This window comes from Tiliqua scincoides, chromosome 1, assembly GCF_035046505.1.
Source record: "Tiliqua scincoides isolate rTilSci1 chromosome 1, rTilSci1.hap2, whole genome shotgun sequence".
Classification (NCBI taxonomy): domain Eukaryota; kingdom Metazoa; phylum Chordata; class Lepidosauria; order Squamata; family Scincidae; genus Tiliqua; species Tiliqua scincoides.
In genome coordinates, this window is record NC_089821.1 from 292,715,465 (window position 1) to 292,734,250 (window position 18,786).

The 18,786-nt window shown below is 41.6% G+C and overlaps 1 protein-coding gene across 3 annotated transcripts in view; it reads right to left on the reverse strand.

The window, feature by feature from the left end:
- Nucleotides 1-1,813: 1,813 nt before the first annotated feature.
- Nucleotides 1,814-18,786, reverse strand: part of FOXN3 (forkhead box N3) — a 188,803-nt gene continuing 171,830 nt past the window's right edge. For all 3 annotated transcript variants that reach the window (XM_066628300.1, XM_066628291.1, XM_066628284.1), the window contains one exon: nucleotides 1,814-10,459. In XM_066628300.1, the coding sequence (XP_066484397.1) occupies nucleotides 9,892-10,459 (568 nt within the window). In that variant the 3' untranslated portion in view covers nucleotides 1,814-9,891. The remainder of the gene's footprint in view (nucleotides 10,460-18,786) is intronic.

An 18,786-nucleotide genomic window follows, 5' to 3' on the forward strand; every position in this document is an offset into this window, starting at 1 on the left:
CTCAGCAGTAGGAAAAGAGCATAATTTGTGGCCCAGTTAACCACATGCATAGACTCACTGCTGCTTTGAATCCATGGCAGAGAAGAAAGGAAAAAAGATTCCAAGCTGATTTTCGCTATATTTTAAAACAGCAAAAGTTGACAAGGATATATTAGCAAATAGTTTAGTGGCCCAATCCTATCCGTGAGATATGCTGGCATAACTCCACGCAGGGCCTAGAGGGGGGGGGGTAAAGGGGGTAATTTGTACCTGGTCCCAGGGTCAAAAGGGGGGCCCAGGAGCCAAAGGAGGAGGTCCAGAAATTTCCTGGGATCTTACGTTTTCCTATTACTCAGACTTGTTGCCCACATGGGATGCTTGGGTCACTACTGATGCCACATGGGTGGGTAGACCTGGGCTCCAGAGACTTTTCCAGCTGTCTGTACCATCCTTTTTTGCCCCTCCCTGCCCCTATTCCTCTTGCCCCTCACCACCCTCCCCCACACTGTTTCTCCCCTCACCCTTTGCAAAGGGGCCCCAAAGAAACTTTGTACCCCTGATAAAATTCCTCTCAGAAGCCCTGACTCCAAGTATGTCAGTGCAACAATAGCCCTGCTGGCACAGAAGCCCCTCTGCCAATGGCTGTACCATGGATGGCCAACCTGTGACATGTTGGATCTCCCAGGACAGATCTTTTGAGATGCAAACTGGATACACTGCCAGCAGAGAAGCAAAGATTTAGAGGAGAACAGAGCAGGGTGAGGGCAGGACAAGGGAGGAACTAGGAGGGGGGGTCAGATCCTAACCCCTCTCAGATGACTGACATGCCCCTGATGCCAGGAAACTGCTAGGCCAAAGACAGACCTGGTGTTTGTTGGAGGAACCCCATAGGGAACACTGGGGAAGTGAAAAATAGCAAAAGAATTCAACATCTCTCTTTGCCACAATGGAGCATAGACTACATCTGGCAGCCAAACACAGCACCCTGGATGGAGGAGGGAGCAAGTTGTCACCTGTGTGTCAGCACAGGCCCCCCCCCGCCTCCTGATAATTGGGCTCTCTAATATCTTGAAAATATGAACAAGATTTGCACATTTTCTCTTCTGTTACTTGCAGCTAATGAGTTCCTGTGTGAAAACAAGTGCTTATTTCTGGCCATCATCTGCTTAATGATGTCACTTCTGGCCCTTAGCATGTACCATGAATGCTAACTTTGGCCCTCTGTATGAAACAAGTTTGACACTCCTGTCCTAAAAGGCTCAAGACCAAGGTGCTTGATGTACCAGCTTCCATCTACCTGTATCTGCCAGGGAAGGCTTTCTGCATGTTCTGTCGCTGTCTGAAGTGCAACCTACTGGGACACATAGGATGGGGTTGCACCCCAATCTGTAAGACACTCTCCCATGGGAGGTGTGATTTGCTCCTTCCCTGTCATTATTTTGGGAATAATTTTGTTGCTGTTGCCGTCTCTGATTAATTCAATTGCTGTTTTAATCTAGCCCTTCTTGAGTTGATGTTTTTTGTCTCCATATTAGTTGGTAATTCTTTCAGTTTTTAACTGTGTGTTATTATGTTGTGAGCCACTTTGAATTATCAAGATAGACGAGACTGAAATTTTACAAATAAGTTAAAATCTATAAAATGAAACAAACCAAACTAGAGGGAAAGGTCTTTAAAGCCTGCTCATCGGGGTTTTTTTTTAAAGATCCTGGGGGAAATTTTCACTCAACAAGTGTATTTATTGGAGTCAGTAATATTACCTGCCCAAACAAGGGCAGGAGAAATGCTAAACAAATAAAATGAAATTATAAAAGTCAACACCCATAAACTGCAGTTATTCAATTGATGCAACTCAGTAATTTTTATTGCAACTGGAAGACAATACATCACAGAAACTTTATGGTAGGTTTTGGGAAAGTGTTATTTACAATAATAACTGATGAAAGAGTTTGTCTTTGGCAATATGATTACACATCAAGAAACGTAAAATGCAAGTATGCCTCTAGATCAACATTTTTTAAATATAATTTCCTAAAGATCGGCTGATTGCACTTGCCTTCCGACTGTTCATTTAGGTAAACACAAATACAACTTAATATCACTGTTTATGCCCCCATCACAGTTCTCATTTTCTGTTAATGAAACTGGCAGTTCCATACACCTAGTACAGCATAAAAACAAAAAAGGAAAAATAAAACCCAAAACAAAAAAAAGGAAAAAAAATTTGGCTTATTGCTGTACTAAATTAATCTATTGGCCAGTGAAGGTCTTATGACCCCTAAAGCATTGATATTGTACTTATTGGTCTTTTGATTGCTTCATCACTTTATTTTCTGCAAAACAAAAATATTTCAAAAATATTACAGAAGAGTATAAAAATGTACATGTTCAGAATGCTTTTCATACACAGAGAAATCATTCCTGACCCCCATCCCTTCCGACATTTGACACCAAGGCAGACTGAAGTAGTGAGTGTGTATAATACAGAAGTGAAACTGGTATCAACTCCACTGCCCCTCCCCCAACATGCTTGAGAAACATTTTTCTCAAGCTTTCTTTTTATTTTTAAAAACACAAAACACTGAATGCTCTCTCTTAACAGGAACTAGGAAAAAGCACAGGGGATTCAGGCCACAGTAAGAGAGTCCTGATTATCTACAAACATCAGCCCATTAGAAGTTCATATCCAGTAAAGCATATCAGCACAGAGCTCTCTGACAGTTGTAGCAGCTTTGATCCAATTTCTGCATATAGATCCTGAGTTGGATGGGAAACCATGCATGTAGATGGCTGCTATATGCATAGTTCCCCTTCCCAATCACAGCTTCTTAAAAAACTGAAAAGCCTATTTACTTTGGGGGCGGGGGGGGGCGGAAGCAAGGAGTCTGGATTCAGCCCCATGTGTGTCGCTTTCCTCACCAAAACGTGAGTGGTGGGATTCCAATTTTTGTTAAAATGGAATTTAAATACCTGGGCAGCCTTGGCTGCTCAATGTTGAATCAGAGCCAAACATTTAGTGGGGTTTTCACATTGCATTAATTTTAATAGAATCACAAGAACAGAACTAAGACGTATTCTCTACTCATTCTAGACACAATAAAGTGAAAAGAAAATGTATGTTAGATAAATACAGTTTTGTGTAGTAGTCAGCAGAAAATCAATGAGGACGTCTGTATTAACTTTTCTTTTGCACTTTTAGATGTAGACTAGAAAAAATACAGCACCCTAGACAGAGATTGTTGAGTTCTTTTCCTTTTGGGGGGGCAGTTAAACAAGTACTTGTTTGTTGAGCTGCAGAAAGACTGCATGGCGACGATAGTTAACATTGTCAACGATGCAACTACCCACCCCCCCAATTCAAGACAACCAGTATCAAAACAGATGCTACACATTTTCCCACCCCATTTGCCACTGATAATGAAATGACAGAGGCTTGAACAAATTGTACAAGAAAATTTCATACAGACAGTGGCACAGTATAAGGTGTGACTACTGATAAAATCCAGCTCAAATAAGAACCAATAGCAAAATGATACACTGATTGATGAATTGTCTGCAGAGGATAAATTAAGAAGATGGTAATTACAACTTTTTATTTCCTACAACAGAAAGCAAAAAGACAGTCAGAGGATGACCGAAGGCTATCATTGTAGCAAAGTGTAAATATACATTACACATCAGTATAAATAAGGTTATTTAAATTAGATCACAGTGCTACATTTATGTGCATAACAGTGTTTTACAAATTACAAAGAGGGTAGGGAAGAACACTATCAGACTTAACTGCTGCTCAGCTGAGTGTATGTAGGATTCTGATCTGGGAGGTGGAAGAATACTTTTTATTTTTTAACCAAACCTGGAACTAATTAGCTATTGTATTAGCAGGGCAACTGGGCCCAATCTAGCTAATTTTCTTAATGAAATTCATTACCTTTGTATATGAAAACCATAATTCATTGGTGACACTAAAGATGACAGTGCCTTTTTGCAGGGATTACAATGCTAAAAAAATCTGCTGGTGCAATGTGGTGTTGTCCCATTTATTTTAGTAAAAGTGCCTTAATTTACTCCAGTAAGTGACTCCGCTCCCAAACAATCTCTCTGTTCCCCAACTGGAAGGCAGACCATCTAAACTACTGAAACATCACTGGCAAGTATGTGCAATTGAGAATAGCTTCTCTGCGACCAATGCCCATGATCATCCATGCTAGCTGAATTTTCAGACAGGTATATCATCTTGCTGACCAACGAAAAGTCCATGCAAATGCCAAGGCAATAAGGACAATGCATGGAACAAGCTCTTCATGAGGAGAGGTACATGTATATAGAGGAGTCTCTATACACATGTACCTCTATGCAAGCAGAGGCTATGGTGATTAACTTTTGTGTGGGAGACAGCACAAACAGCGTGGTTTTGACCATTTGGGAGTGGGATGAGACAACCCTTGGTAGTAAGAATTTCAGCACTGCTGCATATAGGAGCCCTTGGGGAACAATTAGGGCAATTGTCTCTAAAAGGAAATCAGATCATGTGATTAAGCGGGACACTTGTGTAAGGTTAGCAGCAGGCCAGCTCACAGAAAGGTCTACCAAATGCTCTGCTTATATGCCATTAAATGCCAGCTACAAAAATAGACTTACTGAGAATGTTCAGCCAGAATCTGATAAAACAGGGAACCCCATAGAGATTGTAATACATTAAATGGTTTACTGTTTTTAAAGGCAGAAAGCTCTCAATCAATGTGATTTCATAAACAAAATAAAAACCAACTAGGACATGATTCAGCCCCCACAGAAGTGTGTGCAAAGGGTCTGTAAGCATCCAAGCTCACTGGAAGGAGCATGTGGGTGCATTTGTCCCAATCCAATAGTCAGTTACAATGCAGCTACAGAGAGACATTCTGTGCTGGTGCCCCTAAATAAATCACCTAGAACGTCCAAGTGAAAGAAGGCTGTAGGCTGGGTGTAGTCCTCACCTCACTCATGCCCCAAAACAGGAAGCAGGTATGACCAAACCCTCAAGAGCTAACTTACTGGGCTATTTCTAGTGCACTAGAAGGCACACATAGGAAGGGTCCAGGAAGATAATCTGCCTAGTGGCAGTTTTGATCCTGCACACGTGCTGGATGCAAAGCTCAGAGGTACATTGCATGCCTCTCTCCCCAATTCTCTTCTGCTCCCTTCTAGTCTCTGTGCGTGATCTAGTAAATCTGTAGCTTCCCAAGACCATTTCCCAAGCTCTTGCCTTAAAATACCCTCTGTGTTGGCATTGGGGGGGGGGGGGGCTGGATCATATCCCATGGTTTTCAGGACACAAACAGTGAATTCTCATCATCTATTTTCAGCTCTACTAAAATTTCTGGTTCACAGTACTTGCCACAATTTTAAATGGCTACACAAACAAGAATTGACAACCTATACCACCCAGGAAATGAACACGTGTCATGAATTCTGGTACCTTTAGAGTTTTTTTTTGTTCCCTATCTAAACACAAAGCATTAGCTTGATATTTAATAATATTGCAAAAATAGGAACACAGATATATTCCCATTACCCTCCTTCCTTCCACCGTTTTCAAAAATAGTTGTGGCACAAAGGTAAGGGACGCAATCCTCCAGGTACTGAACAGCAGTTCTAAAGTATCAGTGCAGCTGAAGACAATAGTTGGACCCAATGGCTTTAAGTTCGGTTTGGCATTAAGGAAAGAAATTGGCACCACAGAATCTAATGATAGTTTGGGGCTTTTTTAAAAAACCAAAGTGTTGGAAATGGCTAGGTATTTTGCAGTTACATGATAGACATGCCAAAATTTCAGCAGCCCTTTGATGTTTCAAAACCACTTCCAATAATAACACATAAGCAATATATCCCTTGCATCCAGAACAGAGTAACTTGATATGCTATTTTACGAGATCAACTGTATTTTACTTTCCTTAGGGATAGCCAAACTAACAAGGCATTCGGCATAAACATTTTTTTTTTAACTTGGCAAATGTGTTTTTAAATCATGAGCCAGGCGTAATTCAGCCAAAGTTCAGCACTTTTAAAAACCTCATTGATTTTAGGGAAAAAGAAGAGCACTGGTTTAATTCTCCAGTTTAGATCAATGGGACAGTGTTTAACTTTGGCTCCTTCATGTTCATGTCTCCTGTTTTACAAAATGCTTTTGCTGATGGTTATTTGCCCTAGTGGATTAACCAGCGATATCAACATTGCATATGATTAGAAGAAAAAAAATCCACACATAAACTTATATATTTACCGCTAAGTGTGGACAGCACAACTGAGAGCTCATTTAAATGTTCTTTAATGGAATGCAATTAGTCCCAAGCCTGGATGCATATATGGTTGTGTTGCATGAACAAAAACGTTAATTTGAATATTTCACAGGGAACAGTTTGTAAGGTCCAAGATTATTCAATGTTTCTGTAACTGAATGTTACAGAAATAATTATGATAGTCATTCACATGGTGGACCTTGAATTCTGATGGTTTTTAAATGTCTCCCTAAATAGTGGCCAATCTTTAAATTGTTTTGTGGGTAATGCTTTATCAGAAAAAAAGGTAACTAGTAACGTCAGCAATTAAAAATCCAGTATATAGACATACTTTTTTCTGCACTAAACCTCAACTGATTGCACATTCAGAAGAAACTACTCAAGAAAGCAAAGTTGTTCTGGGTTTACCCCTGTTTTACAGGAGTGAAATGCTTGAATGGCATGCTTTCAGGTCAAAGGAATATAACAACACTGAGAGTGACATATAAATGGTTTAAAATGCACTTAAGGCATGAACAGCCAGCTACTAATCAAACCTAATCAAATTGAAATACTCCTATAGAAACCTCATTGAAATGAATGGAACTTGGGAAAGAGCACAGCTGGCTTAAAGGTTTGCACACTTTCAGTTAATTTCACTGCAGCTTATGCAGGGAATTGTCCCAAGGTATGCATACGGAGAACAGGTAGGTGCAAGCAATGGTACTCAGATTTGTACCTGAACTTGCAAAAACCTCTGATTGCAATTAAGCAACTGTAAGCACATACCCACTTCCTGGATCTAGCCCAGTTCAACACCAGTAGTATGTGTGTGGTTTTTTTCCCCTTCCATTGTACCAATTCCCAGTTTTTAACAGTTCAATTAGTAATTCAGAAAAGATTTTGGGTCACAATATAGGCTTCAATATGCTGTATCATGTTGCACTCCACTGATCTCAGTGTACCAGGCATCACAATCTTGACATAATCAATAATACTCAGACTTCAGAATCTTTCCAGTTCTTGACCTACATGGTAGAATATTTATTTCATTTCACTCAACAGTCAACCACATCTCTTCACCCTTTGCAAGATATACTCATGCCTACTACACCTCCATACTCAAGAAAATAAAGACGTATACTGGCACGCTTGTTTGTGAAGGAGATTCTGACATTCATAGCACTTTCTTTTCTTTTTAATTGTTCTTGTTTCTTAGTCAAGTGCTACCTTTGTAATTATTTTTGCAGATACAGAATTTTTCTTGTACTGAAAATGTATTGACAGAAATGGTAACACACAGGTCGAACTTATGGACAGATCTCTGCAATTCAAAGACAATTTGGCGTTTTGCGTTTCTCAAGTCTGTTGACAGGCAGACCATTATTTGTTTTCTGGAGTATAACTCTAGTGTATGCCCCATATTTCAATTCCCTGCCTCCAATGTTCCAGTTGCATGTACAGAGCAACTGAAAGTTCATTGAAGCCTGTGGCTGAATCCACAGAGCCCTGACACACACCGAAGGTGTACACAGAGAGGATGTCAATTTGCTCTTCTGATGACAGCTCACCTTTGTGTGTGAAGAACTATAATGGGAACAGGAGTCCTGAAAAGACTTGAAGCACGTGGAGCCCTTTGGATGTGGCCTATAGCTCTGGAAGTAGTCTCAAGGTTATGGCCTTTGATACTAACAGTTTTGAAAGCTGGAAGAAGTAGCCTTATTGCAAAGTCTTCCATCTGTTTACAAGGCCATTTGCTTGCAAAGCAGGTATGGCCATAAACAAATCTTGTCTTTACCATCTAATTGCCCTGCAAAAAACAATAGAAGCCCTTCAGAATTTATTTTCTTGTGGTGGATTTTGTGGTCATGGTCTCCCCTGAACCAACATTACAAGTTGTTTGCACCCCATAGTTTTTTTGCGCCTCCTGGAGCCCCTAATCATACACACTCACTACTTGCCTTGCCCTCAAAATTATTGCGTAATGTTAATACATGTAAAGACAAAGAAAGGACAAACGTGTTCAAAAAACAGAGAAGTAGGAGGAGGGGGCTGAATGTGCAGACAAGGCAATATTAATTCAACCATCCAAGCCCTACCCGAGCATGAAGTTTTATTTTATTTTTTTAATATTGCAGAGTAAGTTCCCCAACAGTCAGTATTTGTCCCTGAAAAAGGTTAAACCTTAAAACCTTAAAATTAAAAAAGGAAAAAAAAAATCCAAAACAAAAACAAAATCCAAAAAACAAACTAAGCCTAAGGGCTTAAAAATTAGAGGCATAGCCTTTTCTCTATTTTTCTATATTTATATGAAAATAATTCATGCTTCATGCTAAATACATTATTTACCTTACAAGAACTTTTGTTATCTTTGAATTAAAAAAGGGTTTTATTTTATTTTTTTATTTTGTACTCCCGAGTCCCTCCCAGAAGGAATCCATGCAATGTGGATCACAATTTTCTGCTGGCTACACTGGTTAAAACTGGAAATACATTTGTCATTTTTGCACAGATGAATCCTGACTGACATGAACTGGGTAATCCATTTTGAGAAGCACTACAGAAGGAGCTCTAAGTAAGATTATGTTGTTTTCCCAACCAACGTGGATTTTTTTATTCTTATTTTAAAAAGCGACATAATACTAATGGCAGGTTCTGTAGCATTTGTGTGTTTTTTTCCCCCTAGCAAGATCAAATCTTTGTGACCTACAGAAAAGGTTTCCTTATTTTGATCCTCAAATATCTACTCATAATAGTTTTCTTTAGACTTGATTGCTTTTCACTCAGGCAGTTAAGAACTCATAGCTTGTTTTCCCAGAATATTTTTGCAGGCAGTGCCAATCTTCAGGCTTATGGCTTTTTAAAAAACATTCTTTTAATTTAAATATAGAAGACAATTATAATTGATTAAACAATATCACTAATCCCCCCCACCACTTTCTCCTTATTTCACTGACACTCATTGCATACACAGTTCGGTTTTCCACAATTTAAAAGTTATATTTTCATTTTATGAGCCTTATACAGGACATGAAACTGTAAGAGCTCATGTCTGTAGGAGCACCTGACTCCAGTGGCTATTCCAAAAACTTCTATGGCACAACTGCAAGTGAATGCCACTCTGTGATCCTGGGTTTGAGGACAAATGTGTGTGCCTCTTACTTCCCCTCAAATCTCTAGACACAATCACATAGAAACCCAATCATAAGGCCTTTAAATAAAATAAATTCTAAGAGCCTGGCCTGAATGATTACCAAATTATCTAATTATTTTTTCCTAGGTATCAGAAAACTTCAAATTTATAATCCTCTCACATTAACTGGTGACGTCACAGTATACTCAAACCATGCGTTTCTGACAAAGCTAGAGAAACCAATGGCAATTTTGGCTTTTATTCTTTTTTCTTTTGTCTTCATGTCATGAAAAGCTTTTGTAAAATTAGTTGAGTATCAGTATGAGTTCTATGGCTTCAATCTCCTTTAAAACAAAATATTAAGGGTTCCCCAAAAAAAAAGAATCAAAAAGAAACAAAACAAACAAAAAAAACATATAGGGGGGAGGAGAGAAAGAAAATTGAAAAAAGAAAATATCTGTTGATATTGCCACAAATCATTAGAATTCACCTGACGTGCTGAAACGAAATTGTTTTATAAGTTCAATCAATGGATTTGTTCTCATTTTTTGTGGTGTCCTTTTGCTCTTTCTGCCCCTTTGCCGTCCGATTGGTGATGTTGTTCAAACAAGACCGAATTCCTGCCAAATGCAAGAGGGATCCAGCGGCTTCTTTCATCTCCTCATCGTCACTCTCTGGGGGTTTCTCTGTACGTCTCTTTTTAAGAGGCAGTGTGTCACTCGGTACTTTTTTTGCCTTCAGTAAATGCGGGCGCTTCTTGTGCTGAGAGGCGTACCCACTGTCGGCTAAAGAATCCTTGGTCTCTTTCCGGTTCTGCCTTTTGTCCTCCTCCTCTGCCTCACTATGGCTCTCGTGGCTGTGGAAGCTGACTTCACTGCCCTCGCTACTGTCCCGGCTGCCTTTCGTAACAAATTCATAGTGGTCATCGGCAGAGGAAGAGGAAATTGAGTCACTAGTGGGCGATGTGCTCCTGTGGTTGGAAGATTTGGCACTGCTATAGTTGTGATCATCCTTTGGGTCACCACTGACCACTGGAGAGCCACAGGACTGTTCACTCTCTGTCCGCATCCGGCAGTTTGCTATTCCATTCCTGGAAAGAGAATAAAAAATACAAGATTAAAGACTCTTAAAAAAAATCACACCATATTTTTCAGGCCAAGGTCAGAAAGGGACTGGAAGAGCACCATGTGGAGTGGTCAAGATGGGGTAGTTTCCCTGGTGCTCTTCTAGAATCAATCTGCCTAATCTGCATTTTAGTGCCACTACATTGGCGGGGGGGGGGGGGGGAGAGGTATGGATAGGGTTGGGCTATGGATCGGGTTGGGCTCTCACAGTAAATTTTAAAGTGACTGAGCAAGTTGCAATTTGGGAAGCTGAGAGTGAAGGGTAGCTACGTGTATACATCATTTTTGCTCTGACTGATTTCAGAGCAAAACCAACCAGAATACAGAATGAAAAAGACTGGTACAGATTTATTATCTAACAAAATTTCATCTTCATCTAAATTTATTTTTTATTCAAAGTTTTATTCAAGTGGCAATCCTGCTTATTGTGTGCTCAGAAGCAGGACACTGGATGCTTTTAAATACTTCAATGTATTCACATTGAAATCAACTGAATGTGTACTGAGAGCAGCCAGGTCCAAGGACTGCTGTTTAAACTGGGTTGTGAATCAAGATTCAAAACACATTTTGAAATGCGACTTGCAATCATATGTTCGAAGTTTGCTGTGCCAGGAAAAGAGTGCCTCAAAAAGGGAAATTGTCTGCTGTATAAGCTAGCGCAGGAGGTCTAGTCTAGAGGGTAGAGCCTCCGTCTGCCTGAAGATAACATCCACAAGGTCGCCGGTTCGAGGCCACCGGCACCGTGCGACCTTGGAGCAGCTGACAAGCTGAAGCCGAGCAATTCCATCTGCTCTGAGCGTGGGAGGATGGAGGCCAGAATGTGAAGCCAGATCGGAATGAAACACCTTGAATGTAGTCGTTCTTGAAAGAAAGAACCTTCTTTGAAATTGTAAAAATCCCTATTTAATAGGGATTTAATAAAGCCTGCCTATGTAAACCGCCTTGAATAAAGTCTTGAATAAAGACCAAGAAAGGCGGTATATAAATACCTGTTACTATTATTATTATTTAGCGCAACATCACAAGATGTGCCTGCTCATTATACTGTACTATAACGTCATATGTTGGCCCAAAAATTAGATTGTTGGTATACTCTCTCTCTCTCAATTCAGCTTTATTTCCATATTACAGATACACTCTTCCGCATGCATGGACTTCCTATTCTAGGAGGGGAATGTTCTGCAGACTCACAGGGGACTTTCCATTGTACATGCAGAGTATTTTGTTGCTCACATGAGAACATGTGGACTCGCAGCTCCTGCACTCGCAGCTGCTCCTGGATTCCCAGGTGGCGGCTGTGGCTAGGGGGGCCTTTGCTCAGCTTCGGCTGGTGCGCCAGCTGCGACCGTACTTGGATCGTGCAGACCTGGCCACGGTGATCCATGCCACGGTGACATCAAGGTTAGATTACTGTAACGCGCTCTATGTGGGGCTGCCCCTGAAGACGGTTCGGAAACTACAATTAGTACAGAATGCGGCAGCCCGTGTGGTCACCGGAGCCAGGCGGTTTGACTCTGTCAGTCTGCTTCTCCGGGGGCTACATTGGCTGCCCATTCGTTTCCGGGCCCAATTCAAGGTGCTGGTTTTGACCTTTAAAGCCCTATACTGCTCTGGGCCAGGATATCTTAGAGACCGCCTACTCCCGTACAATCCGGCTCGCCCTCTCAGGTCATCAGAGAAGGCCTTTTTGCAAGTGCCGCCACCCAAGGAGGTACGTGGGGCGGCAGCAAGAAATAGGGCCTTCTCAGTAGTGGCACCAAAGCTATGGAACTCCCTTCCCCTTGACTTAAGAATGGCTCCCTCTCTTGAGAGTTTTCGGCGAGGCCTGAAAACACTGTTGTTTAAACAAGCCTTCTGATTTCTGGCCTTCTTAACATTTTTATACATCTTTTAGTTTTTCACAGGCTTGATTCCTTGGTGACTTGCTCTTTTATTCTGTCTTTTAATCTGACTACTGTTTTTATGGCCTCTGTAATGTGTTTTTAAATGTTTTTATCTGCTATGTATTAATTTTTTTAAAATCTGTTTTTTTATTATGTTGTTAGCCGCCCTGGGTCCCGTTAGGGAGAAGGGCGGGATAAAAATAAAGTTTTATTATATTATTATTATTAACAAAGACACTCCTGAGCATAAGGAGCTCAGTAGGCCATTCAGAAGTGCTGGGATGACAGGCTGTCTCTCCACAGGCATTTAATAACTAAGAGAGTTCTGAGTTTACTGGTCAAAGTTGCCCCTTTTTAAAAGTAAAAGCAGCACAAGTGTGCTTCACATTGCATGTACAACAATGAGCATAAAGTAAGGGAAAAATGCTATTTTGCTATCACATTATTATTTTACTTCTTAGATTTATCTCTCACCTTTTTTCCACTTTGAACTTATGTTGGAAAACAGTCACCCATCCAAGCACTCACTGAAACTAAGCCCTGCTTCGTTTCTGCACAGCGGCTGGATCGGCTGCCCTGAGATTATATCCTGGGACATAGTTCCATTGATGTGTTCTATTTTATGTTCAATAATTGTATCCTTGTTTTTAAATTTGTGTCATCAATCACCCTTGGTATTCTCTCCCCCCCCCCCCGTGACTGAACAGAAAAGCAGGATATAAATACTGTAAATAATTTTAAAAATTCTATTTTGAGAAAAGACATGGATTTCAGCTAAATATCAAAAGCATTATGAAGAATATAAGGACATAAAGAAAAGTGGCTCACCCCAAAAGCCCATTTAAGTTCTGCTTCTCAGGGGGAGGCCTGAAGGAAGGCTCAAAGGTCAAAGCCTGTCCTCCCACTGTTGATCCCCAGCAACATTCATTTATTAAATGATTATATCCCCAAATTCAGTAACCTGAGAGGTATCAATAAAATATATCATTTTTATTCTGTTGACATTAATGCAGAACTGTCTTCTGTTTACAAGTTTGCACCTAGAGACAGAAGGCAGTTCTGCATTAATAATTAAGGTGGGGCTTCTACCCAAAGCAGGGGTCCCACTGCTGTCCATAATACAAAATAATCCTTAAGGACCTGTTGATGCTTCAGTTTGACTCAGGAGGATTTTCCTTGCGCGCAGAGGAGAATATATGCTCTCTATCAAGTCAGTTTAATGAAGTGAGGCCCCATGATTTACAAGTGCCCTTAGTCTCTGCCACACTTGATTCTTCATTCTCACTAGACTAGATAACTAATCATTGAAGATATAAAAATGCAAGACATTTCAATGGCACTTGAGAAACCACTCCAAGCCCCAGTATCTCATTATCAAGAGTGTTGTTGAAGATGATTAGAACTACTGCACTAGATCAGAGCACCAGCTGGGCCTACTATTGTCTGTATCTAGAATCAGCCCTTACCAACAATCATAGGGCAACAGTAGAAGAATTCAAGAGAAAATTAAGGAGGAGCTACAGCTCAGTGACAGAATACCCACTTTGCTCTTTGTCTGGGTTTATCCAGGTAGGGCTGGGAAGCTCTTTAATCCTTCCCAAAGGAGAATAGGTTGAAGAAGTGAGAATGGCAGGGACATTGCATAATGCAACCATGTCAGCTTGGAATTCTCAATAATGAGGGCAAGGAAAGCTATGGGTAATCAGATGTGTACCTTGGATTTCAGGAAAGCTGATTTTAGTGGGCTCAGAGGAAAATTTAAGTCTTATCTCATGGTTTGAACTTCTATAGGAGAAAACAGTTCATGAAAAGTAGGATATTTCAAAAAGCAAGATAATGAAGGCAGAATCGCAAACAGTTCCCTTGAGAAGTTGAGAAACATCCCTACCTAAAAGAGGGGGAAAAGATAAGCTATAGACTGGTCAGCATGACATCAATACCTGGAAAGAGCATAAGTGGAATGTCTGTGAATACTTAGAAAATAATGGATGATTTCAGGGAGTCAGATGTGTTTGTCAAGAACTAGCTGTGCCAGACTCATCTCTTTTCTGAGTGAACAATCTAGCAGAACTTGGGAATGCCATTGATGTTCGCCAGCTGCGACCATACCTGAGCTGTGCGGACCTGGCCGCAGTAACCCATGCCCTAGTGACATCTAGATTAGATTATTGCAATGCGCTCTACGTGGGGCTGCCTTTGAAGACGGTCCAGAAATTAAAACTAGTACAGAACGCGGCTGCTCGTGTGGTTGCAGAGGCACGGCGGTTTGACTCTGTCGAGCCGTTGCTCCGGCGGCTGCACTGGTTGCCGGTTCTGTTCCAGGCCCAATTCAAGGTGCTAGTTTTGACTTTTAAAGCCCTTTACGGCTCGGGGCCGGGGTATTTGAGGGACCGCCTCCTTCCCTACAATACGGCCCGTGCTCTTAGATCTTCTGGGGGGGCCCTTTTGACTGTGCCACCACTAAGAGATGTGAGAGGGGTGGTGGCCAGGAAGAGGGCCTTCTCGGTGGTGGCCCCCGAACTGTGGAATATCTTCCCCTTAGAACTGAGAACTGCTCCCTCGTTGCTAACATTTCAGCGTGGACTGAAGACCTTTTTATTTCAAAAAGCTTTTAATTGTTGACAGGCTGGCTGGTGTTCTTGCTTTTTATATGAAAATCCACGGGGTTTGTTTTGTTTTTAGCTTTTTAATCATTGTAAATTGTTTTTAACTGTTTTTCATGTTGTATTTTTAAATTGTTTGTTAGCCGCCTTGTGTGCCCGTTGGGCAAAAAGGCGGGGTACAAATTAATAAAATAAAAATAAAAATAAAATAATAATAATAATAATGTAATGTACCTAGATATCAGCAAAGCATTTGGCCAAATCTCCCATGGTACCCTTCCAGATAAAATGGTAAATTGTGAGTTAGATGATACAGTGGGCACTCCATATCTGCAGATTCTGAACCCGCAGAATTCATTATCCATGGATTCTGAACCCAGGGAAAAACCCACTGAAGACCTCCCAGACATGATAGGTAATTCACATCTGGGAGGTATGTGGCCTCTGCAGGCCTCAGAATGCCACCCAAAGCAGTTTAAAGGCATCTTTATGTTTCTGACAAAAATACCAGGTTTTTGACCATGAAAGGCCTCTGCGGGCCTTGGAAGGGCTCCAGACATTATTAGAACCTTGTTCTGGTTGTGTTCAGACACTCCAGGTGCCCAAATCCACAGATTCCAACATTTGCGTATTTCAGTATCCGCAAGGATTTTGGGCACAGTACCCCTGTGGATAGCAAGGGCTGCCTTGTATCACTGTTAGGTGGGCTTAAAGGTGATTGAACAGCCATTCCCAATGAGTGCTAATGAATGACTCCATGTCAGCCTCGAGAGAAGTACTAAATGGTGCATCACAGGCTTCTAATTTGGGTTCTGTGTTGTTCAACATTATTATACATGACCTGGATGAGGGGATGGTTATTTGCAGATGATTGGAGGTTGGCAGGAGGGTGTGCTATGCTGTGGAAGTTTTTTTTTTTGGGGGGGGGGGGTCAATTATAAGTAGGGCTATTACGGGATGTGAGCCCCCCCCAGCAACATGATGTGCCTTGTCAATTGTCCAAAAACCGATGGTGTGCCCTGACAAATTTTAGCACCTTGTCAGTTTGCCATGAGATGAAAAAGGTTGAAAATTGCTGGAAAAGGTTGAAAATGTAATGCTTTTTTGTTGCAAATGTTCAAGCAGAGGCTGGATGGCCACCTGTTAAGGATGTTGTAGCAGTTCTCTGCCCTGAGAAGGGGGCTGGACTAAATTACCTCCAAAGTCCATTCCAACTCTTACATTTATGATTCTGATCCTGGAGAACTACTGCCAGTCACTGTGAAGTACAGGTTGAGACTAATTATTCGCATGGGTTCTGTTCCAAGCACTAAAAAAAAGTGCACTATAGCAAATCAATTTAAAAAAACAAAGTTTCTTTGCTCCAGTGATTGAAAAACAGCCTCGCTGACCTTTTCTCTAAGATAAGAGTCATTAAGAGGACAATCCGTCAGCACTTCACTCAGTCCCTCCCTTCACCAATGCAAAATGATCACTTTCACATTTCTTTCACTTGCTGGGGGAAGGGAGGGGTCCGAAGGAGAGAGAAGGATTGATGGATTGGTAGCCTGCTGCCCTCTCTCTCTCTCTCTCATTAAGGAGGCTGTTGTTAAAGGACTGTTCAGTTTTTAAAACTGATTTTAAAGGGATGCATTTTTCCCCTTCTCCAGGGATCAGCACATTCTTTCTCATTTGCAGGGGCCATTCATGTTGAGTCAAATCCGTGTATAAAAAATCTGTGTATAAATAGGCTAGACCTGTATAGGCAAGACTGAGCTGGATGGATCAGTGGTCTGACTTTATATAATGCAGTTTCATATCTAGGGAACAATCCATTCCGTGTTATCTACTTTCATCTTACAACTACCACTCATAAGGAAAAGCATGATGATGAAGCAATATTCAATTATCTGTCTAAAGTAACAGATATTACGAAGCATGTTTATAATGACACCACACAATGATGCTGCGGAGAAGAAAGAACATTTTCTGGAGAAGCAGTCTCTAGTGAACCGGATGCTTTACAACAATAAAGAAAGTAAATTCCAGCTGGGGAGCTAAGGCTGAGAGGAACTGGCTTGCCTAAGGTCACTAAGGGTCCAATCCTATCCAGCTTTCCAGCACTGATGCACTTATGCCAATGGGGCGTGTGCTGCATCCTACAGTTGGTGGAGGGGGTTATGGAGGCTTCCTCAAGGTAAGGGAACAAGGTAAGGGCTATGTTATGGCTGCATTGGTGCTGGAAAGTTGGATAGGACTGGGTCCTTAGTTAATGCCAAGATTCGAAGTGAAGAAGCCCCAATGCATCGTCTCTACATCAATTCTCAACACCTGCTATTAAGACAGGTACAAGGTATGCTACCTTGTACAGATTCCATCAAACGGAGTCCTAAGCTGTAGGGTTTTATTTCTGCCTATTTTTAAAGGACAGTACAGTGAGATGCACCTGATGTTAGAGGCAAAGCACCAAATGGTTAAGGAAGCTTAACTATGGGTTTGTGTGATGCTCAAAATCACAAATCATAGTTTGCAACCAGCATCAGAAACAAATGGTTTGCAGTGGACTTGTAAATGAACCACTGGTTATGACTTATGGCCTGATGTGATACTAAGAGCACAATCCAGATGTGCTCTTCATCCGGCACAAGGCCTGGAGGTTCGCAAAAGTGCCATAAAGGTGCCACCTCAGGAGTCGGGAGGCCAAATCCAGCACTCCTGCGCTGGCAGAATGGTGAGTTCACGCTGGCCAGGTCAGGCCAGTGCAGGAGTCTGGGGAGGGTGTTGTGTGAGTATTCTGGACCAGGGGGAAGGCAGGTGGCAGGCAAGCCGGTGGGATGACCAGGCCTGGGCGGGGGGGTTGAAGCCATGATCCGGCACTTCCGCTGGATCCTAACCCCCTCCCAGGTGGTCCAGCCTTGCAACAGGTCGCTTGGATCTGCGCCACCTCTTTAGATGGCTCAGATCCAAGTAGCTCCAGAGGGACAATATCTGCACAACACAGAGTAAGGGGAATGCATTCCCCTTCCTCCAAGTTCTGCTGCAACCCAACCCAGACCTGCTCTGGATGCAGTGAAGGCCAGCCAGCCTGCCTTCTCCAAGGCATATTAGGAGAGAGAAAGTAAACATTTAAAACCCTCACAAAATCTCCAAAATTTTCACCCTCTTTCACTCAATAAATTTTTTTTTTCCTGGATGCCAGGAAGTGGTTTATAATCCATAAATTATATGCAGAACCCAGCAGGAGAAAAAAAGACAAAGACAAAGCTCTTTCAATTATTAATAGCTAAATGCAATGTCATTCATGATTGTGCAGCAAGCCAGCTGCATTCACTCTGAGATGGTGTCACCACTGCAGGGGTTGTCATTAAACGATGCCAAATGCTTAAAAGAAGAAGTCATCCATATTCAAAACAGTTGTACGGTGAATTTATAACCAGCTCCTGAAAACCATTCATTAAGGAGGAAGCATGTGCTGCCTTTGAAGTGGCAAATTTTTGTAGTTTTTAAGCTAAAGCTTTACATTTGAAGAAGATGCTGAAGAATGCTACAATTTAGGGAAAGGACTTAAGTGATTTGATTCCTGCCCCCATTACTACTAATAGGATAGTGCTGAAGTAATGTAGCATTACTGTACATTCCCCTGGGGGCTGGGGCTAAGAATAGGCACTCAGTTTGGCTGTATTTGTTGTAAGAGGCGGCTAAACAGCCACCGGGTAGATGGGACTCAATAGCCTGGGAAGGCAGCTCATCTGAAAGAAGGAAAACTCTGATCCCAAACCTCCACTGCCTTGTGGTTGCATCCCGTTATGGAAAAGGCTTCAGGAGTCA